Source organism: Artemia sp. Qi Xiang Cuo, chromosome 6, assembly GCF_049724085.1.
Source record: "Artemia sp. Qi Xiang Cuo chromosome 6, ASM4972408v1, whole genome shotgun sequence".
Taxonomy (NCBI): Eukaryota; Metazoa; Arthropoda; class Branchiopoda; order Anostraca; family Artemiidae; genus Artemia; species Artemia sp. Qi Xiang Cuo.
The window spans coordinates 52,169,658-52,187,695 of NC_142799.1; the positions used below are offsets into that span (position 1 = coordinate 52,169,658).

Genomic DNA, 18,038 nt, shown 5'->3' on the forward strand with positions numbered 1-18,038 from the left:
GGAAAAAAATGAGCGTGGGAGGGGGCCTAGTTGCCCTCCATTTTTTTTGGTCACTTATAAAGGGCACTAGAACTTTTAATTTCCGTTCCAATGAGCCCTCCCACGATATTCTAGGACCACTGGGTCGATACGATCACCCCTGGGAAAAAAAAACAACAAACAAACAAACAAACAAATAAACACGCATCCGTGATCTTTCTTCTGGCAAAAAATGCAAAATTCGACATTTTTGCAGACAGGAACTTGAAACCTGTACAGTGGGGCTCTTTTATACGCTGAATACGATGGTGTGATTTACATTAACGTTTCGAGACTTTTTGGGGGTCCTTCCTCCTTTTTTCAGAAATCGGCTGTGTTTTCTCAGGCGCGTAACGTTTGATAGGTAGGATTAAATTTGATAAAACTCATATATTTGAAATCAGAATTAAAATCTGATTCTTTTGATGTATCTATTGGTATCAAAATCCCGTTTTTTAGAGTTTCGGTTACCATTGAGCCGGGTCGCTCCTTACTTACAGTTCGTTACCACGAACTGTTTGAAACTGAGATAAATCTTGTAAGTTCCTAACAGAGGAAAATAGGGATTTCAATCTATTAGTTTACTTACCGGGCTATCTTCTCTTGCTGTAAGGGGATCCCTTAACCACTTAGCAGTTTTGAAACCCCCAACATTTTTTGATACCACGATTGCTAGTTGGTGATCAAAATCTGGAGGAGTAGATATACTGACTTGTTTACCCGTATCATACATGACTCGAAGGCAATTTTCGACGTTACTTCTCTTATTGGAACTTAGCCAGGAACACTGACAGAGTGTGTAAGCTGCTTGGATTAACTGAAGAAATACAGGCTGACGACTCTGCAACAACATTGATTACATAATGAGAACATTGGAAATCAGAATATAATTTAAATTATAAAACGTTTTGTGGCATGAATCTTTAAATTCTTTTTTTTTTGCAATTAAAAATTCATTTTCAATGAAAAGTCACTCATTCTATTTGCCCTTTTTCCTTCTCGTCTTGTTTAACAGATAATGAGATCACGAGAACATTGGAAATCAGAAGAATAACTTAGACTTATTTTACATGCATAAAAAAGTTTTTGTGATATGTAACTTTTTTTGCAATTAAAAATTCAACTTCAATAAAAAGTCACTCATTTTATTTTTCCTTTTTCCTTCTCGTCTTGTTTAACAGATACTGAATAAAAAATTAATAAACATTTGTGGTTATACTGGTACATTATAGCTTTAGTAGTTATTTAACCACTGAAATCGGTTTTGCCAGAAGTAACAGTTTTTTTCAAGACTGAGTTACAAAAGCTATCTTGTGTTTATTTATATATATATATATATATATATATATATATATATATATATATATATATATATATATATATATATATATATATATATATATATATATATATATATATATATATATATATATATATATATATATATATATATATATGTATATATATATAAATCTTTAGAATGGTCTAACTGATATTGCTGTAGGACGTCTCTAAATGCTTGAGTTTTGTAGTTCTCCTTTACTGAATCGCATATTGTTTAAAGCGGTTCCGCCGAATCGCATTCGCATGGTCCGTTTTGTCGAAAGTCGCTGATTTGCTAAACGCGACCTAGGAGAATAAAAAGGCAATCTTTCTTATCTTGGTGAGCAAGATATTTAGTTATGGGGCCAACATTGAAGCTTCCCAGCCACTGAATCTCATTACTGTCGTGCCAAAACCAACAAAGATTTCCTTGGCCCTTCACTCAATATAAGGGCCATATACATGTTCCTCTCAAGGAACATGTATATGGAAAATTTTTCGATTTTGATTTTAATCTTGCATTTGAGATTCTTAAAACTGGTGTTTGTGAAGAAAAAAAGTCGCTGAAAAAAAATGGTACTGAATTATCTGAGGAGGCCAAAACCTCTCATGCAAGACATGTGAAAGGAAAACTAGAAAGCAAAGAAGAAAGAGATAAAGACAGGGCTTCGGATTATTCCGTATTGTGTTTTGTCTGGAAAAGTTTTTTCTTTGCCAAAGGGGGATTTTTCGTTTTTTTTTTTTACAAAAGGAAGATCACTTGCTTTAATTAAACTGCTATTCTTACCTTTCACTGACAGACATGAGAGCTAATGAAGAAAGTATAGTGTCGTTTGTGGTCAGAATGTATTGCTGGTAGAAGTGGAAATGATATTTCCAGTGGTCTTTGTGCTATCCTTGATCAGGTGTTTACCACCTATCCTGACATTAGAAAGTTGGTTACATTGTCAGATTCATGTGGGCTTCAAAATCGTAATCGAATAATGAGCTACATGAGGCAAGACATCCTGAGGAAGTTTTCGCACGTCCAGAGTATATCAATGAAGTATTCTAAGCCTGGCCACTCCACAATTCAGGAGGTCGACGCTGCTCATAGAGTCATTGAAGGGTCTTTGAAGCACAAAGAAGTCTTAGCTACTAGACTTGACAAAAAAAACTTTTAATTGTACGACCCCGTGACCCATTTGAGTCTTATTAGAAGTTAGTAACAGAGCTGAGGTACCTAGTACTTCATCTGAAATCACAGTTTGTCCCGAAGCAACATCTGCCCCCGAAGGTTAAGACTTGAATTCCAAGGAGCTTCTTGCTATGTGAGACCTCCCGCTGATCTTTTGCTATATTTTATTGTAAAGTTAATTGTCGATATTAGAATTTGTCCACCAGATGAAATACGTTTTGCCGAAAGTTGCCTTTCTAATTCACGCTGAGTCAAATCCGGATTGCCCTATCTTAGCTATGTTCCTGAATTTTCAGGTGGTTTTGCCAAAGCCGATATTCATTCCGTTTTGTTTCAGGAACAGTTCACCTTAGACGAATAAAAATAAGCACAACAATATATGAAATTTTTCTTCTTAGTTTTCAAAAAAAAAATCAGCGCTCTAGCAATAGCCGATTCTGAGATACAAATGTCATAATTTTAAACTCGTTTTTCTCGGATTTTTGGAAAAACAGATTCGGCAAAACCGGTTTCAGCAGACGTGTTGTCTATACTTCTCTTCTTGGAGCACAGCCAGGTAAAAAGTGTAACTACTTGCATCAACTGAATAAATACAGGCTGAGGTAACAACATTCAAGCCATCATGAGAACTCACCAGAAGAAACAAATTAAGTAACAACAAACAAAGGTTAAAAGGAAATCGGAAGTTCAGTTTAAATAGCTGTACACAAAAAGCTATATTACTTCTGAAAATATCTACAATTCAATACATTTTTCTGGAATGGTTCAATTAATGTATTAAAACTCTGTTACGATAACACCAATAAATAATTGTCAGAGGCAACGCTATAGCGTTGCCTATAATAAAAGCCATACGACTCCAATGTTTTATTATAATTTTTTTTTTCCAGGGGCACTTCATATGGAAGGGGTCGTCATATAAACTTCAAAGGGGCTCATTCGATTGCAAATCGAGAGTTCTAGTACCCTTTTTAAAGGTCAAAAGTGATTGGAAGGCAACTAACACCCCTTCCACGCCCATCATTTCCCCAAACACATCCAATCAGAATTTTGAGGTAGCCATTTTGCTCTACGTAGCTGGTTTCTAGAAAGAATGAATGTTTTTGAGGAGGACACTCCCCCCACAGCCCTCAGGGCAAGGGCTTTAAGTTATACCCTGGGGGCATATAAGGTTTTTATATAAAGGTTTGTCGTAGAAACTTCAAAAATGACTCATGCGATTGGAAATTCAAAGGACTATTGCCCTTTTTAATAGTCGAAAGTGATTGGAGGGCAACTAACCCCCCTCTCACGCCCCCCTTTCCCCCCAACACATCCAATCAAAATTTTGATATAGCTTTTTTGTTCAACGTAGTTGAATGTTGTGGACATTATATCTCTGAGCAGGACAATCCCCCCAGAGTCTTCAGGGCAAGGGTTATAAGTTATGCCCTGGGGGCATATAAGGTTCTTATGGAAGGAATGCTCGTATAAATTTCAAAGGGGGATCATCCGATTTAAAATCTGTATAGCTGTTGCCCTTACTATTGGCCAAACATGATTGGAAGGCAACTCGCACCCCTTCCACGCTCACCTTGTCTCCCCATACTTACAGTAAACATTGGGAGTTAGCCATGTTTTTCCACGCTGGCGAAAGTTCTGGAAATCATACCCCCGAACATAGAACTCCTCTCAGAGTATCTGGAATACGGTTTATTATTTATGCCCTGGGGGTATATAAGGTTCTTATGGAAGGAATGATCGTATAAACTTCAGAGAGGGCTCATTTGATTGGAAATTGAAAGTTCTAGTTCACTTTTTAAGCGTTAAAAGATATCGGAGGGTAAACAGCCCCCCCATGCCCTTTTTTCCCAAATGCATCCAAAAAAAATTTTGAGAGAGCTATTTTGTTTTAAAAATAGTTCAAGATCATATACCAAAAACTCTGGTGTTGACACAACCCCCCAGAGCCCGGGGGCAGGTGTTGTAAGTTACACCCTGGGGGCAAATATGGTTCTTTTGGAAGGGATGTTCATGTAAACTTCAAAGACAGCTCATTTGATTGGAAATTGAAAGTACCAGTTCACTTTTTAACAGTCAAAAGAGATTGGAGGGCACCGAGCCCCTCCCCCCTCCATGCCCTTTTTTCCTCAAACCCATCCCATAAGAACCTTGAGATAGCCTTTTTTTTAAAAATAGTTCAAGACCATATAACGAAATTTCAGGGCGGACACAGCCCCTCAGGGCCCGAGGGCAGGCGTTGTAAGTTATGCCCTAGGGAAATATATAGTTGTTCTGGAAGGGATGCTCATAAAAACTTCAGAGGGCTGATTTGATTGGAAATTGATATTTGTAGTTCAGTCCTTGAGAGTCAAAAGAGATTGAAGGGCAACTAACATCCCCCAACGCCCCTTTTTAGCCAAATGAATCCGATAAAAATTTTGATAAAGCCGTTAAAAATTGTTCAAAAGTCAGATAACAAAACCTCAGGTGTCGACACACCCCCTCAGAGTCGCAGGGAAAGCGTTTTAAATTATGCCGTTGGGGAATATATGGTTCATATGGAAGTGATGCACCTATAAACTTCAGAGGGCTCATTTGACTGGACATTGAAAGTTCGAGCTCGCTTATTAATAGTCAAAAGAGATCCGGGAGCAACTAGCCCCCCCCCCCCCCCCGCAAGCCTTCCTCTTCCAAACCCATCTGATGAAAATTTTGAGATAGATATTTTTTTTTTAAATAGTTCAAAGGTCGGGTAAGAAAGACTTCGGTGTCAATAAAACCCCCCAGGGCCCCGGGGAAGGCGCTCTAATTTATGCCCTACAGGCATGTATGGTTCTTATGAAAGGGATGCTTGTATAAACTTCATATAGGGCTGATTTGATTGGAAATTGAAAGTTCTAGTTCACTTTTTAAGAGTCAAAAGATTTAAGGGCAGCTAGCCCCCCCCCCCCGCCTTTTTCCCCCAAACCCATCCGCTACAAATTCTTAGATAGCCAGTTATTTGAAAATTGTTCAAAAATTAGATAAAAAAACTCAGGTGTCAACACAACCCCCCCCCCCAGGGCCCGGGGGGTAGGCTTTGTAAGTGTTTTCCAGGGGGCGTATAGGGTTCTTATGAAAGGGATACTCCGATAGATTTCAGAGAGGGCTCATTTGATTGGAAATTGAAAGTTCTAGCTCGCTTTTTAAGAATCAAAAGATATCCGAGGGCACCTAACTAACCCCCCCCCCCCCACACACACACCCCTTTTTCCCCGAAACCCATCCGATACAAATTTTGAGCTAGCCATTTTATAAAATAGTTCAAAGGTTAGATAACAAAAACTCCGGTGTCAACACAACCCTCCAGGGCCCGGGAGAAGGCATTGTAAGCTATGTCCTGAGGCCGTATATGGTCCTTATGAAAGGGATTCTCGTATAAACTTCAGAGAGGGCTCATTTGAATGGAAATTAAAAGTTCTAGTTCATTCTGTCATAGTAAAAAAAGACCAGAGGGCAACTAGCACCTCCTGCCCTCTACGCCTTTGGGCTTATCAGATGGATAAACCCATCCGATAAAAATTTGAGGGGACTATTTTGTTAAAAATAGTTCAAACATCAGATATTAAAACTCCAGGGCTGAAACAACACCTCAGGACCCAGCGACAGGCGTTGTAAGTTACACTCTGGGGGTATATATGGGTCTTATAGAAGGGATGCTCGTATAAACTTCAGAGAGGGCTCATTTGATTGAAAATGGTAAGTTCTAGTTCAGTTTTAAAGAGTCAAAAGAGACCGAAGGGCAAATAACCCCTCAACGCCTTTTTTCCCCAAACCCATCCGATAAAAATTTTGAGATAGCTATTTTGTTAAAAATAGCTCAAACATCAGATAATAAAAACTCCGAGATTGACACAAACCCATTTTTTCACTTCGATATTGTTACTTCGATACCAGTTTAGAAACTTTGATGAACATTTGATTTTCTTAAAAAATTTGATTTCGGAATAAGCAATTTTTAAAACTTGAAACTTTTTGCAATCAAAAACGAACAAAAATTAATTTTAAAAATACTTTCCGAAAAATAAGCTTTCCAAAGAAAGTAAAGGCCATTTTAAACTTAAGCTCAGAAGATACAAATATCTTTTAAAATCCTAACTCAAAACGACCAGAAATTACTATTAAAGAATAAATGAAACCCAAAACGAACAAAAATTAAATAAACAATCAAAGGAAGAAACATAAAACAAGCAATATTACAAATGAATAATTAGATCTTAAAGCGAATAATACTTAGATTGAATATGAAAATCAAGCTTAAAACGAAAAACAATATTTTGCTATTGAAGTATAAATAAAAGTTAAAACGAACAGAAATTAAATAAACAATCAATGCAATCAAACATACAACAGATATTAACGTAAATTAATAAACTAATATTAAAACGAGTGAAACTTAAATTGAATATGCAAATCAAGCTTGAAACGAACAAAAATCACTACAAACAAGATTTTGTGTATCGCCTCCTTCTCTCACTGTAAAAGTCCAAAACCTACTGCGTCATTGGCGCTTTACTGAAAACTATATGCGTCTTGAACAGTCTTGGAAAGTATAAACAACATCAAATTGAATATTTGATGTATAATGATATTAATTGTTGAAAGATCCATCAGTACAAGAATTTATTTCACTGTAATTTTATTTTTATTTTCAATGCTGTAAGAACTGGAAAAGAAAATATTTAAAATACATTTCGTTTTCAGTTAAACGCCAATGACGCAGTAGGCTTCTGGTTTTTATTTAAAGTTAAGGAAGGGGGCAGTATCCAAACTCTTGTTTGTAGTGAAACTATATGCGTCTTGAAAAACTTTAGAAAGAACTAATAAATTAAATTGAAAATTTGATGCATAATGATATTAATTGCTGAAATCTCATCAGTTCAAAATTTTACAATAATTTTAATGTGTTTTCAATATTAAGTACAAAAGAAAATATTTGTAATAAAATTGGTTTTCAGTAAAGCTCCAATGACGCAGTAGGTTTAGACTTTTACAGTGAGAGGAGGCGATACCTAAACTCTTGTTTGTAATGAGTTTTGTTCGTTTCAAGCTTGATTTGCATATTCAATTTAAGTTTAGCTCGTTTTAAGATTTATTTATTGATTTATGCCAGTATATATTGTATGCTTGTATACATTGATATTTTATTGAATTTCTGTTAGTCTTAAGTTTCGTTTATGCTTTAGTAACCAAGTATTAGTTTCGTTTTAAGCTTGACTTTCATATTCAATACAAGAATTAATCTCTCTAATTTCTATTTATTCATTTATACTATTACTTGTTGTATTTTTTTTGCTATTTTGGTTTATTTAATTTCGGTTCTTTTTGGGTTTCATTTATTCTTTAATAGTAATTAATTACAAAAACTTTTACCAAAAAAAAGGTTTTTCAAAGAAAAGTAAAGAACTCCATTAAGCCAAAAATGAGCAAAAACGAAACCCAAAACGAACAGAAATTACAATAAATAACCGAGTCAAACTCAAAACGAGCTGAAATTAACATGAGTTGGGCTCAAAACCCCTGTGCCTTCCCAAGGCCAGAACATAATTTGCACTTTACTGAAAAAAATTTAAATATTTTTACTTTTATACCTTTAATAAGTCAAATAATATTAGCATTTTGATTACTAAATATCAGTATATTATTAAACTGACAATGCATATTCATTAGTATCTTTTCAGTAAAGTGCAAATTATGTTCTGGCCTTGGGAAGGCACAGGGGTTTGGAGCCCCAATCATGTTAATTTCTGCTCGTTTTGAGTTTGACTCGGTTATTTATTGTAACTCCTGTACTGTAATTTCTGTGTTTTTTAATTAATTTCTGTTCGTTTTATATTGACATAGTCTTTTCAGGGAAAAAGAAAATAATCTTTAAATCTTTTCGTTTTTTTAAGACTTTATAGTTTGGCCTGCTATGTGTATGCTGGAGAAAAATTTTTAGCAATTTTTAACAACAAGCACCCTTTTAAAAATCTGGACACAAATAGTACTGTTTAATTTAGTTTCATAACCCCTCTAGTTGACCTGAAATGGAAAACTTGATACCATTCGCAAAAAAATCTGTTTACTTTCTTTGATAGCTTCCATACACTTACGCTATTTTGATTTGGTTAAATTTGAAGAGCAGAACTAAGCTCGAAAGTTTGAACATAATACCCTCAGTCGTTCTTGGGATACTGCTGAGATACCTTATTGGGAATTAGCTTTAACATAGTGCTTTTTGATTTAATCTTAAGGCAACATTTAGTTTTTAAACATAATGGGCAAATGGGAGAATGGGCGTAGGAGGGGGATTAGTTGCCCTCCAATTGCTTTCGACTGTTAAAAAGGGCATCAGCCCTTTCTATTTTCAACCGAATGAGCCCTTTTCAAAGTTCCTACGACAACTCCTTCGTTACGAAGTGCCCTGGTCAAATATATAATATATATATATATATATATATATATATATATATATATATATATATATATATATATATATATATATATATATATATATATATAATGTACCCACATCGATCATACTATAAAAATGTCAAGCCTTCCAATCAATTTCGACTAAAAGGGCACTAGGCCTTTCGATTTCCAATCGAATGAGCCCTTTTTGAGTTTCTACGACACCACTGTCTATAAACACCTGATATGCCCCCATGGCATAAATTAAAACCCTTACCGTAAGGGTTGTGAGCAGGGTTGTCATCCTCAAAGACCTAATTTCCAGAACTTTCAACTTCGTTAAACAAAATGGCTATCTCAAAATTTTGACTGGATGTGTTTGGGAAAATGGTGGGCGTGAGAGGAGCTCTCCAAACACTTTCAACCATTAAAAAAGGCACTAGCCCTATCAATATCCAATCAAATGAGCCCTTTTGAAAAATCTACGACAACGCTATCAATAAAAATCTTATATGCCCTCAGGGTATAACTTGCAACCCCTGCCCTGAGGGCTGGGGGGGATTAGTCATCCTCAAAGACCTAATTTCCAGAACAAAATGAACATCTGAAAATTTTGATTGGATAAGGTTAGGGTAATGGTGGGTGTGAGAGGGGGGTTATTTAGCCACCAGTCCCTTTCAAATATTAAAAAGGACACTAGCCCTCTTAATTTCGAATTGAATTAGACCTTTTTATAGTTTCTACAACATCCCTTTTATAAAAACCTTATATGCCCCCAGGGCATAACACTACAACCCTTGCTCAGAGGGATGCGGGGGGGGGGGGTAGGGGTTGTCATCCTTAAAGACCTAATTTCCAAAACTTTAAACTACGTAGAACAAAATGGCTATCTCAAAATTTTAATTGGATGTGTTTGGGGAAAAGGTGGACGTGAGAGGGGAGTTGGTTGCCCTCCAATCACTTTCTACTATTAAAAAGTACACTAGACCTTTGAATTTCCAATCGAATCAGCCCCTTGTCAAGTTTCTACGACAAAGATTTCAATAAAGACTTATATACCCCCAGGGCACAACTTATAACCCTTGCACTAAAGACCGTGGGGGGGAGTGTTTTGATCAAATGTATAATTTCCAAAATGGCTATTTCAAAATTTTGGTTAGATGTGTTTGGGGAAATGGTGGACGTGGAAGGGGTGTTAGTTGTCCTCCAATTACCTTTGATTATTAAAAAGGCACAAGCCACTTCAATTTCCAATCAAAGGAGCCTTTTTTGAAGTTTTTACGACAACGCCTTCTATAAAAACCTTATATGCCCCCAGGGCATAACTTACAACACTTGCACTGAATGCTCTGGGGGAGTGTCCTCCTCAAAAACAAAATTTCTATGTGGAAGTCAACTACGCTGAACATAAAAGCTATCTCAAAATTTTGATTGGATGTGTTTCGGATAATAGTGGGCGTGGAAGGGGTGTTAGTTGCCTTCCAGTCACTTTCGACTATTAAAAAGGGCACAAGCCACTCCAATTTCCAATTGAATGAGCCCTTTTCGAAGTTTCTACAACAACTTCTTCTATACGAAGTGCCCTGCTTGAAAGAAAAATAATAATAAATAATACATCGTGCCAACATCATTCTTATATGCCCCCAGGTCAAAACTTAAAACCCTTACCCTGAGGGTTGTGGGGGAGTGTACTCCTCAAAAAAAAATTTTCTATTTGGAAATCAACTACGCTGAACAAAATGGCTATCTCAAAATTTTGAATGGCTATCTCAAAATTTTGATTGGATGTGTTTGGGGGAATCATGTGCGTGGGGAGGGGGGGTAGTTGCTCTCCAATCACTTTCGACTATGAAAAATGGCACTAGCCACTCCAATTTTCAGTTGAATAAGCCCTTTTCGAAAATTTTACGACAATTGCTTCGAAACGAAGTGCCCTGGTATGGAAAACAAAAAACAAAAACAAAAAACAAAAAAATAAATAATACATTGTGCCAACACCGTTATTAATTTAGGCAGCATAATTGTGCTGCCTCTGATTTCTGGTCGTGTTCTGTTTGTATTTTAACAGGTATTTGTATCTGCTGAGCTTAAGTTTAAAATGGTTTTTACTTTTCTTTGAAAAACTTATTTTTCGGTAAGTTTTTTTTAATTAATTATTTTAAAGTCTTCAATGACTTTAAAATGCAAAACGAAAAGAAAACTAACATTTACATTTGCGCGCCATTTTTTTCTTAAAAACGTAAATACACTTGTTTTTTTTTTGTATAAAAGTCCTAGCAAAACCATGTTTTCAGTGTCTGTCATTTCCAGAGTTAACTAACTTAAGTTTAAGTTACCTCTGCATAGGTGTCCTGGGAAACCTCTCCAAACTGAAGAAGGAAATTACACGAACTGGGAAATTACATGAACGACTGAAATGGTTTTATGATAGTTAATTATATTAATAGGTAGTTTTATTTATTATTAGACAAAATACCGGATTACGCGTTTCCACATTTATAAGATGAAAAATTGGTTCTTAGACTAATAGCAATGACTTTCTTTCAAACATTTGGGGGGAAAGCGAAAATCTTATGTATAGAGGTTCGTTTAAGGTTTTCTTAAGCGGGATTGGTTATATTGCTTGTTATTATTGCTTAAGGTCATATATTCCTTTTGTATAATAACAAAAACAGTACAACCAATAATAATATTACTTGCATAATAATAAAACATGCAAATCATCAAGCAACTTAAATATTATAACAAAAATAAGGATATAACATAAAAACTACATTCATTATTAACTTAATCAAAGTTTTGATTTAATCAAAGTGACATTATTTGGTCATATAAGAACTTAATAGTGATTCTAATTTTATTGACAGAAATAAGTAAAAAAAAGTAGAAGATAAGACTGACCCAAATCAGAAACTTGCTTCAAATACTTTTCTTTCCTAGACCGTCTACGAAGGCTGAAGTAACGAAAGTAAGTCTTTGTCATTCAAAAAAAAAAAAAAAAAAAAAGGAAAAAACAAGAAGAAGAAAGAAAGAAAAAAAAACCAAAAAATAAAAATCAAATCTAGTAAATTTTAAATGAAAATTGAGCAACAGCTGAAACGTTAGAAGCTCAATAGCGAAGCTAAAATTAGCAAAATTTTCCTTTAGATGCAAAAATACGAGAGAAGCCAATACAAAAGCAAGACATGAAGAGAGTCGCTGTAAGCTAATCTAATCTTCAATGAGACACAATCGGCCAAAGAAGATGTCTTTTGTAAGACATCTTGAGCAGTTGTCTTTGTTATATTATACTGTATGTTTTTCCTGTTATGATGAATACATTCAATTATCCACGGTCGGATTACCCATGATCCTTCAGGAGATCGAACTATTTAAAAAATAAAAACAAATTATCTAGGCACCAGCACATCATTCACTATTATTCTGCAATTCTATACGAAGTCGGCTATCCTCTTCCAAAATCCAGTGTTTCAAAATATTTTTTCAAAATTTTGAGAAAATGGCAAAACAGTGATTTTTTTATTTTTGGAAATAGAGAAATGGAGGAAGATAGAGAATTTCATGAATAAGCTTTACAAAGTCCACTTTCTTCCCATCTTTGCAACCCATTTTATGCTGGACGTGGATACTAGGCTTTGTCATTCTAGTACGTCTGTACTAGGTTTTAGCCACGGAAAACTGATGAAATCTGTTTTTTATCTTCTGCAGATACTATGTTGTACCTCAAAAAGTGTAAAAGATACAAAATTTTAGCAACACCACTGAATTCGGTGTGTTACCATTAGGAAATGTCCACTAAAAATAAATTTTTGCGTAGATACTATTTTTTGTTGAGAACAGCTAAATTACCTACTGGGGGGGGGGGGCTGTCAATTCGAAAATGATAGTCTATGATTTTTTTCAACAAATGAAATGAAAACCTATAAGAGTTTTATTTCCCTTAACCTTGAATTATTTAATCTCGCTGAAATGTTTATTTATCTTATTTATTTCTTTTAAGGCATGTATTACCTTTGATTCTGTCTTACCATCTCTAATTCTTTTTTATATTTATTCATTTTGAGCGTATGAATATGTATTTATCTTGTGTGAATTATGTTACTTCTTAATTATGTTTTACGGGGTATTGTCTTCTCGTTTTGAACGTTAGTTCCTTAGCTCTTTTGAGACTAGGGCGGGCTGAAAATATGACTTTCCGAAGCCTAAGAGATGGTGCAAATCTTTGGGATGAGTCATATGTGATACCTCTGTCAATAGGCTCTCAGCGAAAAGCAACGGCTCCATCAACCTAGCCTTGAAGAGATGCCGGCTAACATGCGAAAGAGTGTTGTCTGAGATATTGAGTCAATTAAACTTATTCCCGTGAATAGTATGGTAATAACAGACAATCGCGAGGACTTGATTAACGCCAAAGATCCTTCGCCTAATCCAGACATGCTACAAAAACATGCCTGCTCCCAAATCAACAGGGAATTCTCGCCTTAGTTTGAACGTTACAGACAAAACTTCGACTTGGAAACTATCAAACGCCACCACCGTCGCTCTTGAACTGGTTATGCTTGTCGCAGACCTGATAACTCATTAGCTTTAAGGACACATTGTTGCAAACCACTCCTGAGCTGAAAAAAACGCGGAGGCCAGTCAAAATCCTGGATAATAACGTCAAATCTACCACGAACCTATTCGTGGGTTCAGACGACACGGTTACCGATGAAACCCATCTCGACTAGAAATCATTGCCCCTGTGACCCTCGACCGCACCCAATGGAATACCACCTCTACCTGCCACCTCCTAGCATCTGGAAGAGCTACACAGGTTGTGTCCTGATTCAAGTACAAAGTTTTTAATGTTATGGATTATTTTCGGCAATGAATTAAATTTGAATTGTACACAAGATTCATAGAATTCCATAGAATGGTGTAAAAGATGAGCATGTCAGACCCATATACACTGATTATTATCAATTTTCGTGGGGTGGGGGTTAAACGATCCTTACAGATAGGATATAATCTACCTTCCACTAGTCAGGGGGGCAGATATGACGAAGAAACATATAAAACAGGATTATGGGTCTCAAATCTATGATTTTTTATAATCTTAGTCTAGAGGCTTCCCATGTACGCTATACAAACAAAAAAAATACTAAAAAAGGGGAAAAATTATAAAAGCTTATTACAAATAACTCCACTGGTCAATTGGGCAGATAGGTCATGGAGTCTCAATAAAAAATAAATAAGGGTCTAAAATCTATGAATTTTGATAATCTCCCCCTTGAGGCTTTTCATGTATATAATACACATTAAACCTCAAAAAAGGGAAAAAAACACACAAAAAGAAAATTACAAATAACAGGGCTGCGGATATATCACAACTTGGCTTGCTTTTATACTTGCACGCATTTCTTAACTTACTCCATGCCAAAATTCATTTGAGCAGGAACTATTTATCCTCCTTGGCAAAATACCATATTGACCTAAGAAATGCTGGGCAAAGAAAACAAAATTATGACCACTTTTAATTGTCATTTCAAGACTATTAAATAAGAATTTAATAGCTGTGTTGACAATAACTTTGATTTGCTGGTTCCAAAAACCGTAAGATATAATAGACACAAAATAACATTATTTTAAGAATATTTCATTTGTCTTTTCTTTATGTACAGAATATATCTTATAAATAGGCCTTAGAAGATAGAACAATCCGAGGGCTAATGTACACAATCATGTACATTTTTTGCTCATTTACTATTAGTCATAGCCCCAACCCGTTAAGCAAATTATGAAGATTTTGCCCACGGGAAGCTCAAACCTCTGGATTTAGCGCAATCCTGCCCGTTTAGCTGATTCTCAGCATTTTGTCCCTGGGGAACATAAAGCCTCTCGGATTTAGCCCAAATCATACCCATTTATCTAATTACATGAATGTTTCGCCCACAGGAAGCCTAAATACTCACAGATTAAACCAATCCTACCAATTTAGTCGATTATGAAGGTTTTTCCTACAGGAAAGCTAAATCCCCTTGGATTTAGCCAAATGCAATCCATTTATCCAATTATGAATGTCTCACCCACAGGATGCTTAAATCTTCTCGGTTTAAACCAAATTCTACCCACTTAGCTAATTATGAGCATTTTGCCCATGAAAAGCGTTAATCCACTCAGGTTTAGCCAAATCCTACCCATTTATTCAACTGCGAATTTAGCTAATTAAGAACATTTTACCTACAGGAAGCCTAAATCCTCTCGACTTTTAGCAAAGTCCTACCCATTTAGCCAATTATGGACATTTTGCCCACGGGAAGCCTAAATCCTTTCGAACTTTAGTCAAATCCTACCCATTTATCCAATTATGAACGTTTTTCCCACAGGAAGGCTAGAGCCTCCCGGATCTAGGCAAATTAAACCCATTTATACAATTATGAATGTTTTAGACACAGGACGCTTAAATCCTCTCGTATTTAGCCAATCCTATTCATTTAGCCAATTATAAACATTTCCCCCCTGCCTAATTAAGGATATCTTGCCCATGGGAAAGCGTAAATCCTGTCACACTTAGCCGAATCCTACCCATTCATCCAATTATTTACGTTTTGCCCCCATGAAGGCTAAATCTACCAGGACTTAGCGGGGATTTTTTTCAAAGTGGGAGTCTCGCAATATATGATCCTTGGCTGACTCCAAAACTTTGGTTGCGACTAAAATGTTTAGTTTTTTTCTTTAATTCTACTCCTGAAAATAATAGGGGTTGAGCAATGTGAAGAATCACGTCGGGTATTTTTTTCTACACACAACATACGTAAAAAAAAGCAATTGCATCCTTTAGCTGAAATGATATGATACACAACGGAAATAAATATTTTTGGTACTCTCCTAATTGACTTGTTTAATTAAAAAAGACAAGAAAAATGGCTAATCTTTTCTATGTGAGTAATTCAACTGCATCTATTCGAACAGACCCCATGAAATCTAATTTCAGCTCTTTCGTCAACACGTTTCACCAGAACTGAGAACTGTCTAGTCTGATTGAAAAAAAACTTTGTTCCCTGGTTGAGGGAAAACAAAAACTAAACAACAAAAATCAGATAACTCAAACCAACAAGAAATCGATAATGTGCTTCGTGTAGGCGTGTTTGCGATTAGCATCCTTAAGCCTTCTTTTATTGGCAATTTTTTCCAATTTGCTTCTTTGTTAAAGTTTGTCTTTAGTTTAAGAATTTAATGTATTCCTTCTCAGAAATAGCAGGTTGCATTCCGAACATAAAGATTTACGTTCAGACGTAAAGGCTTTTTTAAGTAAAAACGTTTGAATATTTTAGGTGGTGACACTTAAATTTTGTTTATTTTAATTTGAAAATTTATTTAGGAATTTCATGATGGTTCATGAGGTTCAGATTTTATATCAATTTATCTTAATTTTCAGCAGGCTTCTAAGATGGCACGGTCCTCCTTTTCCTCACCATCATCATTGTTCTATAATTTTCGTTGCTAATTCTTGCAACCGAATCTTTCTTTTTTTTTTCTTTTTTTTTTTAAAAAAACATTGAAATACAAATTTGTTAACTAAAAATTAAATTTAATCCAGTTTTAACGCCGATCTATAAAAATTTATAATTTTGTAATTATTGAAGTGGTGAAGAAATGAATAAGAAACGGCAAAATGGGAAAGAACAATGTAAATTGAGTGCTCATCTCTTCTAGGGTTAATTAGAGCGGGATTAGAGCTGTCAAACTATAATCCCTTGAAGTACCAAGGACATCAAACGAAAAACATTTCTTGCCCCCTGGACCTATCTTAGGTCTATCCATACCTGAAACCGCAATTTTCAGAGATCCTTTTTTTGGTTGTAAGAAAATTACAAATTTTTAGTACAATACCATATTTTCATCGGTGTTGCCACGTTCAACCGTGAAAAGAAACAATCAAAACTAATAGGCTAATTTTGACAACGGTTTCCATCCGTAAATTAAAGGCCTTTTTTGCGAGCTGAAAAGCATAGCCGGGTTAACGTTTCCATAGCTTATTTGTATTATTCGTAACTAGCGGAAAGCTGCCAGACTGTTATTCGCGAGAAGGCAAAAATTGGCCAGACTTGAAAAACAAATTTATTTTGTTAGTGGAAAGTGTACCTGGTTAGTGGTTTTTAGCGCTAAATTGAAATTATAACGCTCATGAATATAGTAAAACTTCCAATTTTGACTTTCTTTTTCGTTTTATTATAAATTACTTCAAGAAATTAATAGGTTATTAAAAAAACTTACGAGATAATAACTAAGATCAATTATAAAACTGATTAATTCATAAAAATTTATTGCAACAATGGAAGCGTAGTCAGTTTTTACATAATTTGCTTTTTTGTTGTTATTCTCGACTAGCCGACATAATTTTCACTGGACCGTCTTATAAGCCAGCTTTGCTTTCCATTATATTTTTTTCATAGCTGACACTATTTACTGGAAAGACAGGTCTTGTCGCAAAAACCTCCCTTAAACATACACTATCTGTCGATCCCCAAATACGACTACACCCTCAAAGGAAACCTTCTTGAGCTGTTAGTTACCATGTATTCTTATCTTTTTTTTACTTATATTTCCCCACATTTCTATTTTTTAAATTTGCCACCCGATACTACCAGAACTGCACATAGAGAAACATCAAAAATTGATATTTTCATTATTACTATTTGTTAAGATAATTATGACTGTGTTTTATTCCAGTGAACCAACTTGAACGATCAGATATCCACTGTCCTTGGTACTTTAAGAAATGTGCAGTAAAATTTGAAGTAGTACCCATCACAAGCATTTTCACCTCCAGTTACAACATTTATCGACGAATCACAGGAGACGAAAGAACGTAGAATTTCAGAATCACAACTAAAACTTAACTTTTATAGCTAACTTTGACCTAAACATTTTTTAGTAGTCATACCAGAACATTTCAAGTATTTATTTGTTTAATTTAATTTAACAACAGTCTCAACACTTTAATAAATTATTATAGATTTCAAACATGGACAAAATATAGTATTAGAATATCAGAAATCCTATCCCTTTCATTGCTAAAAAAAAATCCATATATTCATTCAAGAATTTAGGCTAGTGT

General features: G+C 35.2%; 1 protein-coding gene across 1 annotated transcript in view; it reads right to left on the minus strand.

The window, feature by feature from the left end:
• Positions 1-18,038, minus strand: part of Itpr (Inositol 1,4,5,-trisphosphate receptor) — a 244,336-nt gene that overhangs the window by 72,255 nt on the left and 154,043 nt on the right. Inside the window, exon 25 of the mRNA XM_089091077.1 lies at positions 608-859. Coding sequence (XP_088947203.1) covers positions 608-859 — 252 coding nt within the window. The remainder of the gene's footprint in view (positions 1-607; positions 860-18,038) is intronic.